The 20,138-nt window shown below is 56.2% G+C and overlaps 2 protein-coding genes across 2 annotated transcripts; both read left to right on the top strand.

Annotated features, from left to right (window-relative positions):
* The first annotated feature begins 10,384 nt into the window (after positions 1-10,384).
* LTB4R2 (leukotriene B4 receptor 2) lies at positions 10,385-13,076 on the top strand. Its single transcript, XM_077832267.1, has 2 exons — positions 10,385-10,600; positions 11,078-13,076. The coding sequence occupies exon 2, from the start codon at positions 11,097-11,099 to the stop codon at positions 12,225-12,227; it is 1,131 nt and encodes a 376-aa protein (XP_077688393.1). The 5' UTR covers positions 10,385-10,600; positions 11,078-11,096; the 3' UTR covers positions 12,228-13,076.
* Positions 13,077-15,350: 2,274 nt separating this feature from the next.
* LTB4R (leukotriene B4 receptor) lies at positions 15,351-19,632 on the top strand. The gene is made up of 2 exons (XM_077832269.1): positions 15,351-15,483; positions 17,006-19,632. The coding sequence occupies exon 2, from the start codon at positions 17,021-17,023 to the stop codon at positions 18,065-18,067; it is 1,047 nt and encodes a 348-aa protein (XP_077688395.1). The 5' UTR covers positions 15,351-15,483; positions 17,006-17,020; the 3' UTR covers positions 18,068-19,632.
* Positions 19,633-20,138: the final 506 nt, after the last annotated feature.

The following is a 20,138-nucleotide window of genomic DNA, read 5'->3' as shown; positions in this document are numbered from 1 at the left end:
TTACCCTGAAACCTGGGTTCTATTTGATGTTCTCCCATGTCTCTCTCTCTTTTTCTTTAGCCGCCCCATCCTGCCTTCGTTCCCAGCCCCGGAAATCTCATCCCCTCCCTTCCCTTCTCTCTAACAGCTGCTCTGGAGATTCTCGCCAGGCCAGTGTTCCCTGCACATAATGCCGACTTCCCTCCTCTCTTTGATGCCCCATTTGGGGTGAGGCTGGCTGTGCGGGGGAGCTCTGCTGCTCCCGCAGTGGGGTTTGGAGGTCCAGCAATGGGGTGTGTGTTCGAGGGCTTTCGCTTCACCCTCCCACTTCCCTGGTTCTTCTCACTCAGACAGCAAGCAGCAAAAGACCAGAAGTCCGAAGTGCAGACAAGGTGACGTTTCTTGGGGTTAATTTCCAAGCAAGCATATTCCGAAGCCCTTCACACCAGTCGGGCTTCTCTCTGTATGCCGATAGAGTCTGTTCCCCAGTGTCCCCTTCCCAGCTCTGATGCCCCAGAGGCTTGTCCCTGTTCCCCACCCCTTAGCAAGCATGATTCCAATTTCCCTTCCCCCCACTTCCTGTTTGACCCCAGTTGATAGTGTAATAATCTCAGCTATACCTTCACCAATCATTTTACTGATATTTAACCGACCAATCCTAACATATTGTAACATAATTCTCGAACCAATTATATCCCCCCACCCTAATTAACTTACACCCAGCAAAATTAATTATACAGTAGACAGAAACAATTAGAGAAGCAGACAGATTAACAAGAGAGAAGTGGGTGCCATAAAGATAAAACGTACAGAAATGACGGTTTCACAACCACAACCACTGATAAGTGAGTTGTTGCCAGAAAGGATGCTATCAGACTAAGGTTTCTTTAACCATTTTAAGATCTGTTTCTTTCTCTGGAGGCGATGGGCACTATCAGGACAGGATCCTCTTCCGAACAGCCCAATGGCACCTTATTTCAGTGTGGCTGGTTTGGGATGTGAGGATGCGACCATTCGCTTCCCAGCTTATGGCTGCCTCTGTTGCTTAGCCAAAGGCCTTAGCCCAAGAACAGGGCCCCAGAATATCCTCATGAGAGAAGTCCCAGACACAGGTGGACCGTGATTTTCATTCTTTATTTTTATACCCCTGTAACTAGCTAAGTGATAAAAATACACCTAAGTTCTCAAAGTACAGGCCTTTGCAGGCAGGCCTGAATATTTATATTCTAACAGTGTCTATGGGGAATTCCCATCATTCCTGCTTGGAGGGATCAAACTCCCTCATCCATAGAAGACCCTCTGTTGGAAGACCAAGGTGCTCGGGGATAGAGATCAAGAATGTGGGGGGCTGGTGGATTGTCTCTCGTCACCCTCCCCTGTCTATTCCAGACCCCCTGCTGGCCTCTTGACTTTCCCTGGGCCCCCCACACCACACGTTCCTTCCCAGAGAGCATGTGACCCTGATTTGCTCAGTGCCAGAGAGGGTGGAGGTAACCAAATTCTAGTTCTTCAGGGGAAAGCACTAGGTGGCTGCGAAGGTCCCAGCCCTGGAGCAGAGGGACCAGCTGGGCCTCCAGGCCAAGCTTGTGGTGGCCGGCTTCTTCATCTATGCTACAAGTCAATGCAACCAGGGGGGACGTCCCCTCCAGGCTCAGTGCCTCTGTCCAGGTGCTGGTGCTGGGTGAGTGGCTGTCAGTTCCTCATCCTCCTTGATATCGGCTGGGTGGCGCTGGGTGGCAGGGAGCGCTCCCCTGGCAGTCAGTGCTGACCCCAATGCCCCAGTGTGAGCTAGGGGGCATTGTTACAGTCTCTGAACCCCCGCCCCCATCTCCATGCTCTGATCAGGGAACGTCTCTGTGGGGTGCCGGCCCCCTGCAGGGCCCTCCATCTCTTTGTCCATCACCTCTCTCTGTCCCTCCTGGTGCAGTTTAATCCATCACCCCTCTCTGTCCCGTCTGGTGCAGTCTAATCACCCCTTTTATCGCCACGGTGGCTTCACACGGAACCCATCCAGCAACCCAGGAACACCCTACCGCCACCCCCAAGTATTGATACAGAGGTCTATGGTGCCTAGAACATCTCAACAGAAGAGTCAATGAAGTTTTCCTGCTTCCAATATCCAGCTCACCAGAATGCAGGAGACGTGGGATAAAGTGGGTATCTTGACTTCAAAGATACATCTGCCTGCCTTGCATCTGTCACTCCGTCCTCTGGGACTGAGAAGAAAGGAAGAAAGAAAGATGATGGAGAAGAAAGAAAGAAAGAAAGAAAGAAAGAAAGAAAGAAAGAAAGAAAGAAAGATTCTATTCTCATTTCTCCTCAGATCTTCCTTCTCTATGTATAGTCAAAGCTGTAAATTCCCCCATCTCCAGCTTTTAATTCAACTTTTTTTTAGCCCCTTCTGGCCTCTGAACCTTGTTTCCTTCACTGTAGTTATTTTGACCCCGCAGTGTGTGTCACTGACCCTGCACTGCTGACACAGAAGGGTGATTCTCCTTCGGACCACAAACTGCAATTCCTTCCCCTGTTGAGTGGGGCTGAGGCCGGTGGTTTCCACCAATTGCTGAGCCACCCAGTGGAGCAGAAAACTGCCACCTAGCCCTGAAGTTTGAGGGTCAGAGAGAGAGGCAGTCCACAAGGGGTACGGGCTGGTCATTGCAACAGGCCTGCTACAGTCCCCATCATCTCAGTGATACTCAGGACCCCAATCCTGCCTCCGAACCTGACGTTGAACTCCCTTTCGCCACCCTGTCTCCTCATCCATATCATTCATTCATTCACCGCACCCTCCTCTGTCTCCCCTATGTGCCAGGCTGGGACATATATGGGGATCTGACACTATAATGGCCTGTCTGGTCCATCCCTGACTCAGGGAGGGGCGTGGGGTCTAGTGCTTAGAGGGGAAGGGCCAAGAACCAGGACATCTGGGTTCTATTCCCAGCTGAATGGGGTCTAGTGGGTGGGGAGGGTGCCTGGGAGGCAGGACTCCTGGGTTCTATCCCTGGCCCTTAGAAGGGAGTGGGGTCTAGTGGTTAGAGTGGGGGTTGGGGGGATACTAGACCCAGGACTCTCGATTCTATCCCCAGCCCTGGGTGGGGAGTGAGGTCTCCTGGGTTAAAGCAGAGGGACTGGCCAGGCCTCCTGGGTTCTCTGCCCAGTTCTGGGAGGGTAATGGAGTTGAGCAGGGGGGCTGGGTGCCAGGACTCCTGGGTTCTATCCACAGCTCTAGGAGGGGAGCAGGGTCTAGAGTTGCTGCTGAAAAATACAGCCAGAAAGCCATGTTGTCACAGATCCACAGGCTCCGTGCTACTCCCTAGCTTTGAAAATGTCTTTTGGTGGACCCCCAGCAGTGTGCCTGACCCCTGAGGGGTCCCACTCCTCTTTCCGCACCCCAGCCCTCTTGCTTCACACCATGAGCTCTGCCCAGCGAATCCAGACGATACAGACCCCCACGGCAGAGAAGTGACCCAGGTGCCCCCTCTCTGCAGTGACACCCACCCCAAACAGAGCCGGGGTTATTGCTCAGCAGGACCTCATCAAGGGAAGGCCTTAGCTTAGCCCAAAGAAATAACAGCTAACACACACTCCTGCCCCCCCCCCCGACCCCTCTCCATCCTTTGCTCCTGAGCTGGGGTCTCTGCTCAGCTTCCCTTTTGAGAAGCGGGGAAATCTGTCTGCCCTGGGTGCTGGGCAGTGGGTTTGTCCCTGTCTTCTCCATTGAGATGGGGTGGGTCCTTTTAATGACCCAGACAGTCCGTTCAGACAGCGAGGGGACACCCTGCCCTCATGTCTCTCAGTTGGCCCCGAGAGCAAAGTTAATGCCACTGAGGAGTAATGCAAAGCACAGGGGGAAACTGAGACACGCGTCGGCTTCATAAAAATATTACAGCCAGCTCCCGCTCCTTACAGAAGACTTTGCAGAAAGTAGCTCATCATGGCCATGAGGACTCGTGGCTGAATTTCCTGTGCACACAGAGGTCTTATGGGCTGGTCAGATGGGCAGGGTTGGGTCAGTCTTCCTGGGTGGAGACAGGGTCAGTGGCTAAGACGAGAGCCTTGCTCCAAGCCCAGGGGAAGCAGCTCAGCATGGTGCTAACTCTCCTTCTGACTGTTCTGGGTGAGTGACCTCCCCTGGACATCCTCTGTCTGCCTCTCTTGTTGAGTAGAACAGAGGGGGTTGGGATTCAGGACTCCTGGGTTCTATTTCTGGCTATGGGATCTTGTGAGTTAGCGTGGGGTGGGGGGGCTGGGATTCAGGACTCCGGGGTTCTATCCCTGGCTCTGTGAGGGGAGTGGGGTGCAGTGGGTTAGAGCAGGCAGGAAGCCTGGAGTCTATCTGACATTCTTCCCCCTCTCTCTCTCGCTCTCCTTTTCTTTAGCCCCATCCTCCCTTCATTCCCAGCCCCAGAACTCTCATCCCCCCCTTCCCTTCTCCCTTACAGCCGCCCTGCAGAGTCTCCCTGATTACAGGTAATAGCTCATGTTGCTCCACCCACGCCCCACCTCTTCCCACCCAGTTCCGCCCCCTCTACCAGACATGCCGCTTCCTTGCTCCTCTCCCTTACCCATCAGGCCTCCTGCATGCTACGAAACAGCTGATCTCAGCAGTTGGGAGGGGGAGGCGCTGATCGGGGGCCTGCTGGCGGGTGGGAGGCGCTTGGGGAGGTGGGGGGGAGCTGATAAGGGGGCTGATGGTGGGTGCCACCATTTTTCCCTCATGGGTGCTCCAGCCTCAGAGCACCCGCAGAGTCGGCGCCTGTGCTGGCAGCAGAATGGGGACTAGGGGGGTCAGAGCTGGGGGGCTGGACACCAGGACTCCTGGGTTCCATCCCCAGATCTGGGAGGGAAGTGCGGACTAATGGGTTAGAGCAGGGGAGGGTGGAAGTTAGGACTCCTGGCTTCTAGTTCCCTCGCTGGGCAGGTCACCGGCCATGGCTATGCCTCGGTTTCCCCTCTGCCGGCTTGTGGTGTTGTCATTTCACATGGGCAAAAGTCTCAGCCACCCTCCCATAACGGCGAGGTCTGGAGAAGGGTAAACACTGTTCTTATTATCCTGCAAACCCCTTGTTCCGCATGACTAGCTCATCATTCTAGTGGTATCGGCACCATCTTGCTGCCAGTGCACTGATGTTATCTACGGCTTCCTCTCTGCTTGGTGGCGTAGCTGTTTCACGCATTTCCCCTCTCCTGTTTTCCATCAGAGCTGATGAAACCTTCCCCCCATGGTGCCCATGCTGGGACCCAAAGACCTCGTGATGCCAGCTGACAGAGGGATCCCATGGGTTCACCCAAGAACCTCACATGAGGTATCTAGTGAATGCCCGTGTCGCGCTGGTCATTGTAATCTTTGCAACACGTGTGTATGGAAAATATGGAGAGAGTTATGTAGCTATGCTGAAAATTATGTTCTCTGAGTCACATACCCGTGGCAGCAGGGAGGAAGGAGATGCGTATCTCACTCTGGCTGACGGAGTCTTGTATTGTTCACACTGAACGGCCGTTGGCGGTCTGAGCAAATCCGTGGATGACACAGGATGGAGGGAAAAAACAAAAGCCACCGGGGGGGTGAAGCAAGGAACTCTGGGGACTATAGCTGGGGTACAGATGGACCCCCGAGGCATTCCCTCAGTCTGTCAGGACAAGCTGCCGACAGCTGAGACACTGGATCAAATCTGAATCCGTCCCTGGTAGAGCTAGGAAAATATCCCATCTTGAGTTAAATGGTCTAGATTTTAAAGGCCTTGATTTGGTGACCTGGAAATCAGATCTCCTGGGAGGGGTCTAAGGTGTCCTCCCCATCTCCTTAAGGATCGTAGAACTGGAAAGGGTTGCCTGGGCCGTGGAGTCCACTCCCTTGCTATTGGATGCAGCCCCATCTCATAATTCCATTCATAAACCTATCAAGTGCCATCTTCACTTTGGTTAGGTCATTTGCCCTCTCAGTGCTACTGTTGGAGGCTGTCCCAGAACCTCCCTCCTCTGGTGGTCACAAGCCTTCATTGTCCGCTACCTTCACTAGCTCTTCGGCCTCCCTGGTGTTTCGCCACTGCTCTATTCATAGAGAGAAATAACACCACCTCTTGGCCTTCATTTTAGGCTCCCTTTAATTCTCCTCTCATGAGACTGGCTCTCCAGTCCCGGGATCATCCCAGGAGCCATTCTCTGTACCTGCTCCAGCTGGAATTCCTCTTTCTCCAGCCAAAACTGGACTCGGCCTTCCAGATGAGGTTCTGCCACCGCCTTCTACATCCTACATCTTAAAGACCTCATACAACTTGGAGGTTGCCCATCTAGGAGCATAGAATGAAAGAGGAGCTAAAGGGTGGAGATAGGTGGGTGGGTCGTTCCCCAATCAAGCACACAAGAACTCAGTCAACATGGTGTTATGGAAAGTAGCTCTTGTCAAACAAACCTGGTTTAATTCCTTGATGAGAAGTTTGGTGAAATCACAAGTGTGGTTGGTAAAGTTCACTGCGTAGATGTAACAGACACAGGCTTTGGTGAGGTATTTGACCTAGCACAGCACAGCTTATCACACCAATGGAGCACACGGTAGTGGACTAAGGAATAGCTGATTGATAGATTGTTGTCACGTAGTCCTCACTGGGGAATCATCATCAGTGAAAGGAGGTGTTTCCAGTGAGGTCCCCTGACGCTACTCAACGGTGTCAACAATGACCTGGAAGTCACTATGAAATCACTGCTGACGAAATGTGCAGAGGACACAAAGATTGGAGGACCGGACAATGGGGATGAGGGGATGAGGCTAGGGCAGTTCTACAGAGGGAGACGGATGGTCAACTGGGCCCATCCAAACAAAGAGGTGAGCTGATTACGGTGTATAAGAGAAAATCCTGGCTACTGAAGTCCTCGGTAATCGAGGGGAGAAAGGCAGCATGAGAACTAATAGCTGGAAGTTGAAGCTGGACACATTCAAATTAGAAATAAGGCACAAATTTCTAACTGGGAGGGTGATTAACCAGTGGGACAAACTCCTAGGGGAAGTGATAGATTCTCCATCTCTTGATGTGTTCAAAAGCAGCCTGGATGGAGGATAAGCCCATCAGTGGCTATCAGCTAGGATGGGCAGGGATGGTGTCACTAGCCTCTGTTTGCCAGAAGCTAGGAATGGGCGACAGGGGATGGATCACGTGATGATTCCTTGTTCTGTTCATTCCCTCTGGGGCACCTGGCATTGGCCACCATTGGAAGACAGGACACTGGGCTAGATGGACCTTGGGTCTGACCCGGTCTGGTCGTTCTCATGTTCTTATTAGTGTCAAGGTAGGTGAGGTGATATCTTTTATTGGACCAACTCTCCTTCAGCTCCGTGCAAGCTTGAAAGCTTGTCTCATCCCCCAGCGGAAGTTGGTCCAATATGAGATATTGCCTCACCTGCCTTGTCGCTCTACTATTCAACACAGCTGCACCGGCACTGCAAATATTACACCGCGGAGTCGGTGTTGCTCCAGGGAGGTATCTGAGTGCATTCAATAGTATTCCTGGATCTATCATTATAGCACAGGTTTCTTCAGTGGTATTGTGCTATAATGAGGTATTATCAGATGATACTCCAGGGAAGTATCTTTCTGCATTTAATACTATTTCCATACTACAGTACTATCGTCTTCAGTAGCACTATGAGATCCTGAGGTGAAGCTGCTCCAGGGACACATCTCCGACATCGTGCTGTCCTTGAGTATTATCAGATTATACTCTGGGGGAGCAGCTCCCTGTGTTATATACTTGGGTACCATCAGATGATATTCCAGAAAAGTATGTCTCTATGTCTCAGTGTCTCTATTGCAGCCCCCCTGCCAGCCCCCCAGCCTCTCTGACCTTCCTAGCTGTGAGATGGTGTGTTCACCCCCTCCCCAGGACAGACATTGGGGGTCAGGGGCAGAGAACCCAGGTGTTTGGCCACTCTTAGGCCAGCAGCAACCCTTGATGAGACCAGGAGTGCCATGGATGGGGGGGATCAGGATGGGATCCCGGTGACGAGCGAGGAGGGTGGAGTGGAGAGCTCAGACTGAGCAGGGGATCAGGGTGGGACCCTGGTGGCAGGTGAGGTGGGTGCTGTGGGGGGGAGTACAGGCTGGGGATGGGTATTTGGGATGGATTCTGGCAGCAGGGAGGGGACGGGCAATGACCAAGCGGGGAGGATGTGGGGATTGGGCAAAAGGAAGTCCAGATGGGTCATGGCCGTGTTAGAACACAGCTAGACACTCGCTGTTGTGTGGTCACTACAGCAGCAGGAGGCATAGACACACACACGCACACACACCGAGCGGGGCACCCATTCTCCCACTCTCTATCGCTAAAACTCTGCAGGCCGGGGTTTTCTTCTAGCTCTGGGAGGGGAGTAGGGACTAGTGGTTAGAGCAGAGGGGCTGGGATTCTGAGGCATCCCACACTTCAGTGCAGGGGCTGACCTTGGTGATCTCTCAAGGTCCCTCCCAGCTCTACATGCGGGGCCGAGCTGTCCTCAACCTACCCAGCAAACCAGGGTGAGGGAGGTCAGTGAATGCTACAGGAAGTGACGGAGATGAGTCAGTGCTGGCCCTGGGGCAGCACTAGGGGGCGCTGTGCTGCTGGGAGTTGGGTGGGAGGCTCAGTAGGGGGCGCTCTCCCCTCGCAATTAGCATCGGCACCTGAGGATGCTGTGGTGCAGGGAGCAGGCAGGTGACTCAGCACCCTGGGGGCCTCTTTTCCAGTACTGCAATCACATACAAAACAGGAAGCCAGGACTCCTGGGTTGTATCCCCAGCTCCGGGAGGGGAGGAAAAGGGGCGTAGTGGGTTAGAGCTGGGGTCCAGGACACCTGGGTTCTACTGCCAGTTCTGGGAGGGGAGTGGGGTCTAGTGAGTTAGAGCAAGGGGGGCTGGGAGCCAGGACTTCTGGGTTCTCTCCCCAGCTCAGGGCGTGGTGAAGATTTTAAGGATGAGATCAGGCCAGCAGGAATCCGGGGTTTTCTTCCAGCTCCAGTCTCAGCACGCCTGGCAGGGGAGTTGACAAGGGAACAGACATTCCCTGAAGCGCCCAACCCGGGCTGAGGACGGAGGCGTGCGTAGGTGAAGTAGCCAGGTGTGGAGTCTCATTCTGGAACATCGGTGGGCCCCACATTCGACGGGCCGGCCAGGGAATCTCCCGCCGGCCCCGCTGGAGCACGTTAGCCAGGGCTCCTCGGTTCCCCAAAGGAGTCCCAGCTGAATAGTTACGGATGCAAATGTTACAGGGTGGCCTTATTGCAAGACGCCTCCCTTCTGTTTTCATCTCTGTGCAACAAGATCAGGGGTTGCCGAGTGCTCCAAACAGCAGCAGGAAACACCCCTGGTGAATGCAGGTGAGTCCTGCTCATTAGTGTTACTAATAATAATGGCAATAATAATATTAATATCAGGAGGAGGGTGGGGTGGGGGTGCTTGGAAAACAGTCTCTTATTTTTGAAATACCATGTTGGCAGAGAGGCCTGGGATCTCTGAGAGAAACCACTTTAATGGGATCATTTCCCATGAGCTGTGGGCGGGACAGGGCTGGGCTGGCAGGGGGCTGCGGGTTGGGAGGGAGGGGCACCGGCAGGGCAGGGGGGGTCCCGGGGCTGGGCTGGCAGGGGGCTGCGGGTTGGGAGGGAGGGGCACCGGCAGGGCAGGGGGGGTCCCAGGGCTGGGCTAGCAGGGACTGCGGGTCGGGAGGGGCACCGGCAGGGCAGGGGGGGTCCCGGGGCTGGGCTAGCAGGCGCTGCGGGTTGGGAGGGAGGGGCACCGGCAGGGCAGGGGGGGTCCCGGGGCTGGGCTAGCAGGGGCTGCAGGTTGGGAGGGAGGGGCACCGGCAGGGCAGGGGGGGTCCCGGGGCTGGGCTAGCAGGAGCTGCGGGTTGGGAGGGAGGGGCACCGGCAGGGCAGGGGGGGTCCCGGGGCTGGGCTAGCAGGGGCTGCAGGTTGGGAGGGAGGGGCACCGGCAGGGCAGGGGGGGTCCCGGGGCTGGGCTAGCAGGAGCTGCGGGTTGGGAGGGAGGGGCACCGGCAGGGCAGGGGGGGTCCCAGGGCTGGGCTAGCAGGGACTGCGGGTCGGGAGGGAGGGGCACCGGCAGGGCAGGGGTGTCCCGGGGCTGGGCTAGCAGGGGCTGCGGGTTGGGAGGGAGGGGCACCGGCAGGGCAGGGGGGGTCCCAGGGCTGGGCTAGCAGGGGCTGCGGGTCGGGAGTGAGGGGCAGAGGCGTGTGAAAGCTCTCAGAGCCCTCCAGGTTTTCTCTCGCAGAGGGCTCCAGGGACCTTATCAGCCCCCAGCACCCATCCTGCGCTGTCATCTTTTCCCTGTGGGTGTCGGGAGCGGGGCGGGGACAGGAGGAATGACAGAGTCTCCAGAAGCCACTTCTTCCAGCCCTGGGCGCTCCGAGGTGTGCCCCCACCCGAACCTTCCCTCCCTGGGAGCCTACAGAAGTGGCTGGAGGGATCCTGCCAACCCGCCTGGCTGCTCCTCGGCCCAGCCCCATGCTCTGGGGCCCCATTACTCAGCGGCTCCAGTCCAGACGTGCCGAGCTTCCAGCCAGCCCCCACCCGGCCATGGAGGGACTGGGCTAGGAGAGGACAGGACACGCCCGCCTGGATTGGAGGCCTCTCAGTGGGGTACGCTGGGTCTGGAGTGAGGGGCACTGGCGGGGGGGGGCAGAGCTGGGCTAGCAGGGGGCTGTGGGTTGGGAGTGAGGGGCACCGGCAGAGTTCGGGGGGGAGCACAGGGCTGGGATAGAAGGGGGCTGCATGTCAGGATTAAGGGGTACTGACAGAGTGTGGGTTTCTTTCTTTCTTTCTTTCTTTCTTTCTTTCTAATGCACTTTCTTTTTCTAATCTATCTCCCCATACGAACCTCCTGTGTTCTTCCATCTATCCATTGGTCTATCCCCATAAACACCTGTATCTCTTTCTTGTCATCCATCCATCCATCCATCCATCCCCGTACCCTCTATCTAGCTAATCTAGCTATCTATCTCCATACACCCGCTCTCTCTCTCTCTCTCTCTCTCTCTCTCTCTCTCACTAGATGCCACCCCCTCCATCTCTGTTGTATCTCAACCCTTCTAACCTCATCTCCTCCCTCCCCCACAGGGAAATCTGTCCTGGCCCCATGCCCGATGCCACCATGAACAGCTGCCTGCACACCTCCAGCAACGTCACCCTCCTGACGTCCTCGGTCTCCAGCGTGACCGGAATCGTTTTCCTCCTCCTGGCCGCTCTGATCGGGCTGCCGGGCAACCTGTTTGTGGTGTGGAGCATCCTGTGGAAGATGAAGCCCAGCTGCCGCTCAGTCACCTGCCTGCTGGTCCTCAACCTGGCCATGGCCGACGGGGCCGTCCTCCTGCTCACGCCCTTCTTCATCCTCTTCCTCACTTTCAAGACCTGGTTCTTCGGCCTTGCCGTCTGCAAAGGCGTCTACTACCTTTGTTGCGTCAACATGTACGCCAGCATCTTCATCATCACACTCATGAGTGTGGACCGCTGCTTGGCTGTCAGCCGGCCCTACCTCTCCCAAGCCATCCGCAAGAAGCACCTGGTGGTCAAGATCTTGGCCGCCCTCTGGGCAGCGGCTGTCTTGTTGGCTGTCCCGGCCTTCGTGTACCGGCAGCTGCTGTCAGACCAGTCAGGGCGGTGGCTGATCTGCGAGCCGTGCCATGCCACGCCGGGCCTGGCTGTCTTCCACTTCACCATGGAGACGGTGGTGGCCTTTGTGGTGCCCTTTGCAGTCATTGTGGGCTGCTACTCCGCCATCTTGGTGCGGCTGCGGGGGCGGCGGTGGCACCGCCGGGGAGCACGGACGGGGAAGCTCATAGCCGCCGTGGTGCTCTGCTTTGCTGCCCTCTGGGTGCCCTACCACGTGGTCAATGTGCTGCAGGTGGCCTCCAACGTGGCCTCAGGGAGGGTGGCGGAGAGCCTGGGCCATGCGTGGAAGGCTGGCCGGGCGGGGGCCACCGCCCTGGCCTTCCTCAGCAGCAGCATTAACCCCGTCCTCTACGTCTTCGCCGCCGGGGACCTGATCAAGACCTCAGGGGCCAAGTTCATTGCCCAGTTCTTCGAGGGGGCCTCCGGGGAGGTGCACAAGAAGTCGCCCTCCCAGAGGGACCTAGACAAGGACACAGTGGCAAGGGAAGGCATGGAGATAGGGCAGCTGCAGGCATGGGGGGAGGGGGCCAAGCAGGACGGGACCATAGGGCAGTTGACACCCCCTGGACAGGATCCACACCAAGCTGCAGCCCCTTAGCCCTCCCTTATGCAGTCCTACTTGTTCACTGCCCTTGCGGGTGCTTTCCCTTTAAGGGTGAAGTTTCTCTCTGCTGGACATGATTTCTCATGGACACTTTCCCTTTAAGAGCAGGTCCTCAAGGACACCTCCCCTTTAATTTGCTCTTAAAGGAGAGTTTCTCGCTGCCAGACATTTCTCACTACTGGATACTTGTCTTCATGGACACTTCCCCTTTAATTTGCTTTTAAAGGGAAGTTGTGCCAAACATTTCTCACTGCCAGATTCTGGCCCTCATAGATGCTTCCCCTTTAATTTGCTCTTAAAGGGAAATTTCTTACTGCCAAACACTGCTGCCTTACGTTCTTGTGCCCCTCCTGTGTCATGGGACACGCCCTTCACAGGCACAGTTTATCCCTGCCAGACTCCATCAGCATGGAGACTTTCCCTTTAAGAGTGGAATTTCTCATTGCCAGACTCTGCTCCTCAGGGAGATGTCCCCTTTAAGGACACCGTTTCTCACTGCCAGAGTCCAAATTTCAGGGTCACTTCCCCTTTAAGGGGCATTTAAAGGGGAATGTCTTTGTGCTGGACTCCCATTCCCATGTTGTATTAATGGGAGCAAACTGCTGCCTCCTTGTGGTGAAATGTGGGCATTGCGAGTCCAGGTCATAGACGAGAAAGACATAGGAACTGCCCTGCTCCCAGACTGGCTCCATGACTCTGCCGGGTGCGGCCCAGGGCACATGCCGCTGTCCCTTGCCCCATGGACTCATGCGGTTACCACCTGTAGGTGCCGTGAATACAGAGCAGCACCCGTTCTGCCCAATAACTGCCTCTTATCCCACAGGCCGTGCACAAGACAGGCCAGGCCAGCTACTCACCTGACGTAATACAAAGGTTGTTATGTGGTTAGCACTACCCAGTCAATGTTCCTGGGGTCTATCCACTGCTCTGGGAGGGGAGTGGTGTCTAGTGGTTAGAGCAGTGGTGGCTGAGAGCCAGGACTCCTGGGTTCTATCCCTAGCTCTGGGAGGGGAGTGGGGTGTGGTGGGTTAGAACATTGAGGGCTGGGCATCAGGACTCCTGGGTTCCATCCCTGGCTCTGCCACTGATCTGCTATGAGTCCTTAGGCAAGAAACGTCCTCTCTCTCTGCCTCAGTTTCTCCTCCCATCCCTTGTCTATTTAGTTTGTAAATAAGGCAGGAGTTGGCTGTCCTTCTGAGTCTGTGCAACCCCCGACACAAGGGAGGGCCCCCCAATCTCAGTCAGGGGTCTGTGCAGCACCTGGCACAATCTGGGCCCTGATCTCGGTGGGGATCTCTGCAGCACCTGCCACAACAGGAAGGCCTGATCTGACTCAGGTTTGTGCTGACAGTACTAAAAATATCATGCTTTGAATTCATGGACCGATACCATCTTGTCTCTGAACCACAGGGCAACAAGTTCTTTGCTCAAACAACACCCACATGAGGTGATGGGTTGAGGGTTACATACATCAAACTCATTCTTTGGTCAGTAAATCTGTAGATAAATCGATCATTGGTGTGTTAAGAGCCCATGTTTATGTTACATTGAACTAACTGTAATAAACCACTTCATAGGTATTGAAAATTCATCTGACACCCAGAGTTCCTGTTCAACTTCAGGAAGTCATGAAAAGCTTTCAGACTTTTACTAGTTGGGTTGGGTCAATTAAAGGTGGAGTCGATCCCAGCCTCTGGGAGAGGAGTGGGGTCTAGTGGGTTGGGTTTGGGGGGCCCAGGGCTCAGGGAGTGGGGTCTAGTGGTTAGACCGCGTAGGGGGGGCCGGGAACCAGGACTCCTGAGTTCTATTGTGGCTCAGGGAGTGGGGTCTAGTGGTTAGACCGGGGAAGGGGGGGGCCGGGAACCAGGACTCCTGGGTTCGATTGTGGCTCAGGGAGTGGGGTCTCGTGGTTAGAGCAGGGAGCGGGGCTGGGAACCAGGACTCCTGGGTTCTATCCTGGCTCACTTTGGGAGTTGGATCTAGTGGTGGTGGTAGGGAGGCTGAGAGTCAGGGCTCCGGGGGTCTATCCTGGCTCGCTTGGGGAGTTGGGTCGAGTGGTTGTGGGGGGTGGGGAGGCTGTGAGTCAGGGTGCCAATCTGCTTTTGAGGCATCACAAACTTCAATGCAGAGGCTGGATTCGGTGACCTCTCAAGGTCCCTCCCCGCTCCACATTTCTATGCTTCTTTAAATGTGTAGGGCTGGGCTCTCCTCAGCCCACACGAGCAAACAGTATGAAGTAGATCGGGAAGTGACAGCGCTGATGCATCGGAAGAAGTGGGTTTTTTACCCACAGAAGCTTATGCCCGCAAAAATCTGTTAGTCTGTAAGGTGCCACCAGACTCATTGAGCTGATTCAGAGCTTGCAGTCAGTGCTAACCCCAGTGTGTCACTAGGGGGCGCTGTGCTGCAGGGAGTGAGGAGGGGCGGGGGCTCAGTGGGGTGCTCTCCCCCCACTGTCAGTGCGTCGCTAGGGGGCGCTGTGCTGCAGGGAGTGAGGAGGGGCTAGGGCTCAGTGGGGTGCTCTCCCCCCACTGTCAGTGCGTCGCTAGGGGGTGCTGTGCCGCAGGGAGTGGGGGCTCAGTAGGGGGCGCTCTCCCCACAGTCAGTGCTGACCCCTGTGTGGTGCTAGGGGGCGCTGTGCTGCGGGGAGGGGGCTCATCGGGGGCGCTCTCCCCCCACAGTCGTTGCAGGGTGTGTGACTCGACACAAGGCGTGATCCTCATGTGGGAACCTGTTCTCCAGCATCAGGGCGGGGGTCACTTCACTCACCGATCCAGTCCAGGGCTCCGGGGAGGTGGGGGTAGGGGGGAAGGGGGAGAGAGGTTTCCAGCTTTCCTTTCGCCTCCCTCCCAATGGGCTCCACTCTGGGGAAGGGGGGAGAGGAAGCAGAGCCGGACGCCTGGGTCCCAAGAAGCATGGTCCCTTCTCCCCTCCACCGAGGGTGACCAGATGTCCTGACAGTAGGGAGCTTTGTCTTCGACATGCAACTATCCCCTCCCAACCCTGAAAAAAAAGTGACCCCATTTTCCCACTTGCTTTTAGGTCACCTCCCCCGAGACACCCAGCTCTCAGCGGGGCGGATCTGCCTGTGGGTTACCCAACGCTGCTGAAGCTTCCGCTAGATGCTCGTACCCGCTGACTCAGCCACCTCGGAGCAGCCAGACGGGCTGGGGTGGCTCTGAGAGACGCCCCACAGCTGATGCGGCTGGAGGAAGCTTTGACTAGGGCAAGAAGGTCCTAAGGATTAGCCGTAAGCATTCAGTTCATGCCGAGCTGTGGGGATGACCGGGCTGGGCTAGCAGGAGTCTGTGCGTTGGGAGTGAGGGGCACCAGCAGACCTGGGGGGAGCCCAGGGCCGGGCTAGCAGGGGGCTGCGGGTCGGGAGTGAGGGGCACCGGTAGAACTGGGGGGAGCCCAGGGCTGGGCTAGCAGGGGGCTGCGGTTTGGCTGTGAGGGGCACTGGCAGAGCTGGGGGTGGGGGCTGGGCTGGGCCAGCAGGGGGCTGCGGGTCGGTGGCAGAGCTGGGGGGTGTATGTGGGGGAACCACATCATCTAAGTCAGTGGGGGTGGAGGGCAGTCGGGTCCCTGGGTCCTGGGGTGCTGCCAAACTCCTGCCCTCCCCATTGCCCTCCAGTCCCCTGGTCGGCTCTTTCACTGGGAGGTGTCTCCCTCTCCTCCTTCCCACAATCTACCCCCCTTTTGCTGTGAAATGACGGGTGGAATTAGCACCGTGTAAGCGCAGGGAGGAAGTTGCCCCATCAGCAACCCACATTGTCCTCAGGAAACCATACACCTCTTCCCGCCTTGAGAGCCACCCGTCCATCCCCTCCCCTACCCCCACCACTGCCACGGAGCAAAGTGGGGGCTGAAGACAGGTAGATAGACAGATAGATGGTGGGTGTATGGGGATGAATGGGGGGATGGATGCAGGGGACGTACGGGGGTGGGTAGATAGATAGACAGAGGGGGTGGATGTATATGGGGATAAATAGACGAGTGGGGGTGGCTGGAGGGGTGTGGCTGGAGGTGGAGAGATGTACATGAGGATGGATAGACAATGGGGTGGGGTGCATGGAGGAGTGGATGTGGAGATAGACGGGGTTATGTGGGGATGGATATGTATGGAGTAGATGGCGGCGTGGATGGATGTGCATAGGGATGGATAGACAGAGGGAAGTGGGGAGATGGATGGGTGTGGGAGGGATGGATAGAACGAGGCATGTGGAGGGATGGAGGGGTGTGTATGGGGGTATAGATAGGTACATATGGAGATGGATAGACAGGCGTATGGGGGATGGAGTGGTGTATGTGGGGGCTGGAGGGGGTGCATATGGGGATGGATAGGCAGGGGTGCTTATGGGGCTGGATACAGCAGCATGGGGGATGGAGAGGTGTGTATGGCGATGGATAGACAGGAGTGTGGGGAAATGGAGGGGCATAGGTGGGGGATGGAGGGTTGTGAATGGGGATAGATAGACAGAGGAGTGGGCGGGGGGATGTGTGCATGTGGGGGGACGGAGGGGGGTATAGGTGGATGGAGGGGTGCATATGGGGATGATAGACAGAGGAGTGGGAGGATAGGGCGGTGTATGTGGGGGGGATGGAGGGGTGTATAGGTGAATGGAGGGGGGAATGAGGGGGGATGGAGGGGTGCGTATGGGGACGGGTGGAGCGGTGGAGGGGGATGGAGGGCTGTATTTGGGATTATGGAAACTGAGGCAGGAGATGCAGTACAGAGTACTGTAGTTCTCACTCACCTTCCTATCCTCCAGACCCTTCTCGCCCCGATGACCAACGCCACCTTCAACGCCACTGCCCAGCCAGGTGCGCTGCCCCCGTTGCCCGGCGCCAAGCTGGGGCTGACCGTGCTCTCCTTGGCCTTCATCCTGGGCTTCCCGGGCAACATCTTCGTGGTGTGGAGTGCTCTCTGGCGTGTCCAGAAGCGCACGGTCACCTGCCTCCTCATCCTCCACCTGGCCTTGGCCGACTGCGCCGTGCTGCTCACTTCCCCGTTCTTCCTTCGGCTCCTGAGCGTCGGAAAGTGGGAGTTCGGCCCTGTGGTCTGCCAGTTGTGCCACTATGTCTGCGGCGTCAGCATGTACGCCAGCATCTTCCTCATCACCCTCATGAGTCTGGACCGCTGCTTAGCTGTCACCAAGCCCTTCATCTCCCAGAAGATCCGGACCGCCCTGGTGGCCAGGTCCTTGGTCCTGGCTATCTGGATGGTCTCTTTCCTCCTTGCCTTGCCCGTCATTTTCTACCGCAAGCTGGTGCACAGGGGCAGGCACCTGCTCTGCGACCTGTCCCATCCCGCCACTGGCCACCTTGTCTTCCACAACCTTTTTGAGACCCTGACCGGCTTTGTGCTGCCCTTCACTGCCATCATCTGGAGCTACTGCGTCATCGGGCGCAGGCTGCAGGAGACCCGCTTCCGGAGGAAGCGCCGCACCAACCGGCTCATTGTGCTGATTGTGGCTGCCTTCGCCCTCTTCTGGCTACCCTTCCACGTGGTGAACATCCTAGATGTGGCTGGGGCTCTGAGCCACTCCAAGGGTCTCATCATGGCCGGGAAGTTGGCCCGGCCCACCCTGACGGCCCTGGCTTTCTTCAGCAGCAGTGTCAACCCCATCCTCTATACCTTCACCGGCGGTGCCTTGATTAAGTCGGCCGGCATAGGCTTCATGGCCAAGCTCTTTGAGGGGACGGCCTCAGAGATGTCCAGCACGCGGCAGGGGACGGGGCGGACCATCCAGCGGCGCGAGGAGGCCAAGTTGGAGATGCTGCAGGATGGGAACCCAGAGAGCATCACTGTTTCCACCAACCCCCTGGAATAGCCCTCAGCCACGTGGGACAGCCACTTCGACAATCCCACCTCATCCAGCAACACCCTGGACTAGACCTAGGGCCATTTGGGACTGGAGCACCACTAATCCCAGCACATCCACCATCACTCTGGACTAGCACTAGGGCATGTGGGCTGGGAACTCCTAACAATCCCACCTCATCCATCAACACCTTGGGCTAGTCCTGTGTCCGTGTGGAACAAGAACGGAAAAAATCTTCCAACTGGCTCCTTCATAGGATATCCACGTTGGAAGGGACCTCAGGAGGTCATCTAGTCCAACCCCCTCCTCAAAGCAGGGCCAAGCCCCAATTTTTGCCCCAGATCCCTAAATGGCCCCCTCAAGGATTGAACTCACAACCCTGGCAGGTTAATGCTCAAACCACTGAGCTATCCCTCCCCACCTTCATGGAGTGATGGTGAAACTGTCAAGAATTTGCTGGGAGAGAGTTCGTTTGCTTCTTATTTGGGGGTTGACCTGGTCTGAACAACCTTCCCGCAACACCCATTTCCCCGTTTCTCACCAGCTGTGACTTTGCGGGATCAAACCCAGACTCCAATATCTCCACCTTGACACCAACAGGGACTGGCCCAGCTACACCAGGAGAATAATTAGACTTTGTGTAAATACGGAACAGGGACTCAAGTCTGAATGGGGATATATGATTTAGGGAGTGAAGGCACTGCCATTGTTCTGTGGAGAGGAAGCACCCCGTCTGTTCAAATGGCAGGGAAGTGAAAGTTGAGGGGTAGAGGAGAATGGTTGAGGGACAGAGGCAGGTGGAGGGGGAAGAGACGGAGAGAAACAGGGTGAGGGCGAGAGGGATGGAGGGAACGTTGAGAGGCTGAGGCTGGGCGAGTCCATGTCTTCAGGAAGTTACAAGAGGCGCTTGAGGCTGCACTGGCCCCATCCAAGAACAGGGCCCCCATTGTGCCAGGCACTGCACAAACCCACAGTGAAACAGCCCCTGCTTCTAGGAATTGCAGTCTAAATGGGCAAAGACAGGATTATCGTCCCTATTTTGCAAATGGGGAAACTGAGGCATGTGGGAGGTGCAGCGACTTGTCAAAGGTGATATAGGGAGTCTGTGGCAGAACAAGGAATAGAATGCAGGTGTCTGGGGACCCAGTCCAGGGGCCTGAACCACAAAACCATCCTTCCCCTAAGTCTATTTTCACAGCCAGATAAAAAGGGAGTCTGGGATTTCTCCAGGGAGCTTTCCTATCTCCCATCTGAGCAGAGATGTAAGGTTGGCTGCTCCCAGTGGCCAGCTCGGGTACTGCAAGCCATCGTTCCGTAGAGACGCACCTAAAAGCAGCTATTTTAAGCTCTGGCACCTGCTTAAAACCAGGGTAGTAAGTATGCGATTCATCCCCCCTAGGGGGCGCCAGCTCAGATCCAGCCCCAACGTGGCGGGGGGGCGACTGGCTGGCTTAGCGGGTGGGGAATGGGACACACGGCCTATCCCTGCCAGGGGGCGCTGACTCCAATCCAGCCCCTCAGCGTGTGAATTCACCCTCTGTGTTAATTTGCTTAATTAAAGGAAAGTTTCTTTGTAGCCTGTTACCACCGCTGGCCCTGGGACGTCGTGCATCCTTCACACCTGCGCTAGCATTCTGGTTGGTTCCGTTGTCGTTAGCCCTTTGACCCACTAGCCCCTGCTGCTGCCCCCTGCTGGAGGAAATGAGCCCTGCTGTGTGATGTGTGTGTGTCCCCCTGCTGCAGGGGATCAGACCTGCAGTGTGTGTGTGTGTGTGTCCGTCCCTGCCAGCCCCTGCTCAGGGGGAAAACATTGCTTAATGTGTGTGCGGCGAGTAACAGATAGCCACAGAGACACCGTTTACAAATCAGTAATGCTGTGTATTCCTACATGACCTTAAATATAATAATTACATCCACAAAAAACTAAGTTAAAAAACCATTACCGCAGTCAATTTTGCACAGGGCCCCTGACTTTGGGCATTTCCTTATTTGGGCATGCTCAGCTTTGGAACCTTAATAATATTCTTTTAATGTAGCTTTTGTGGGTGATTTCCTGGGTTTTTACAAAAGGAAACTGAAA

Source organism: Eretmochelys imbricata, chromosome 13, assembly GCF_965152235.1.
Source record: "Eretmochelys imbricata isolate rEreImb1 chromosome 13, rEreImb1.hap1, whole genome shotgun sequence".
Lineage (NCBI taxonomy): Eukaryota > Metazoa > Chordata > Testudines > Cheloniidae > Eretmochelys > Eretmochelys imbricata.
Note: the sequence above shows the minus strand (reverse complement) of the source record. Positions and strands in the feature narration are given on the sequence as shown.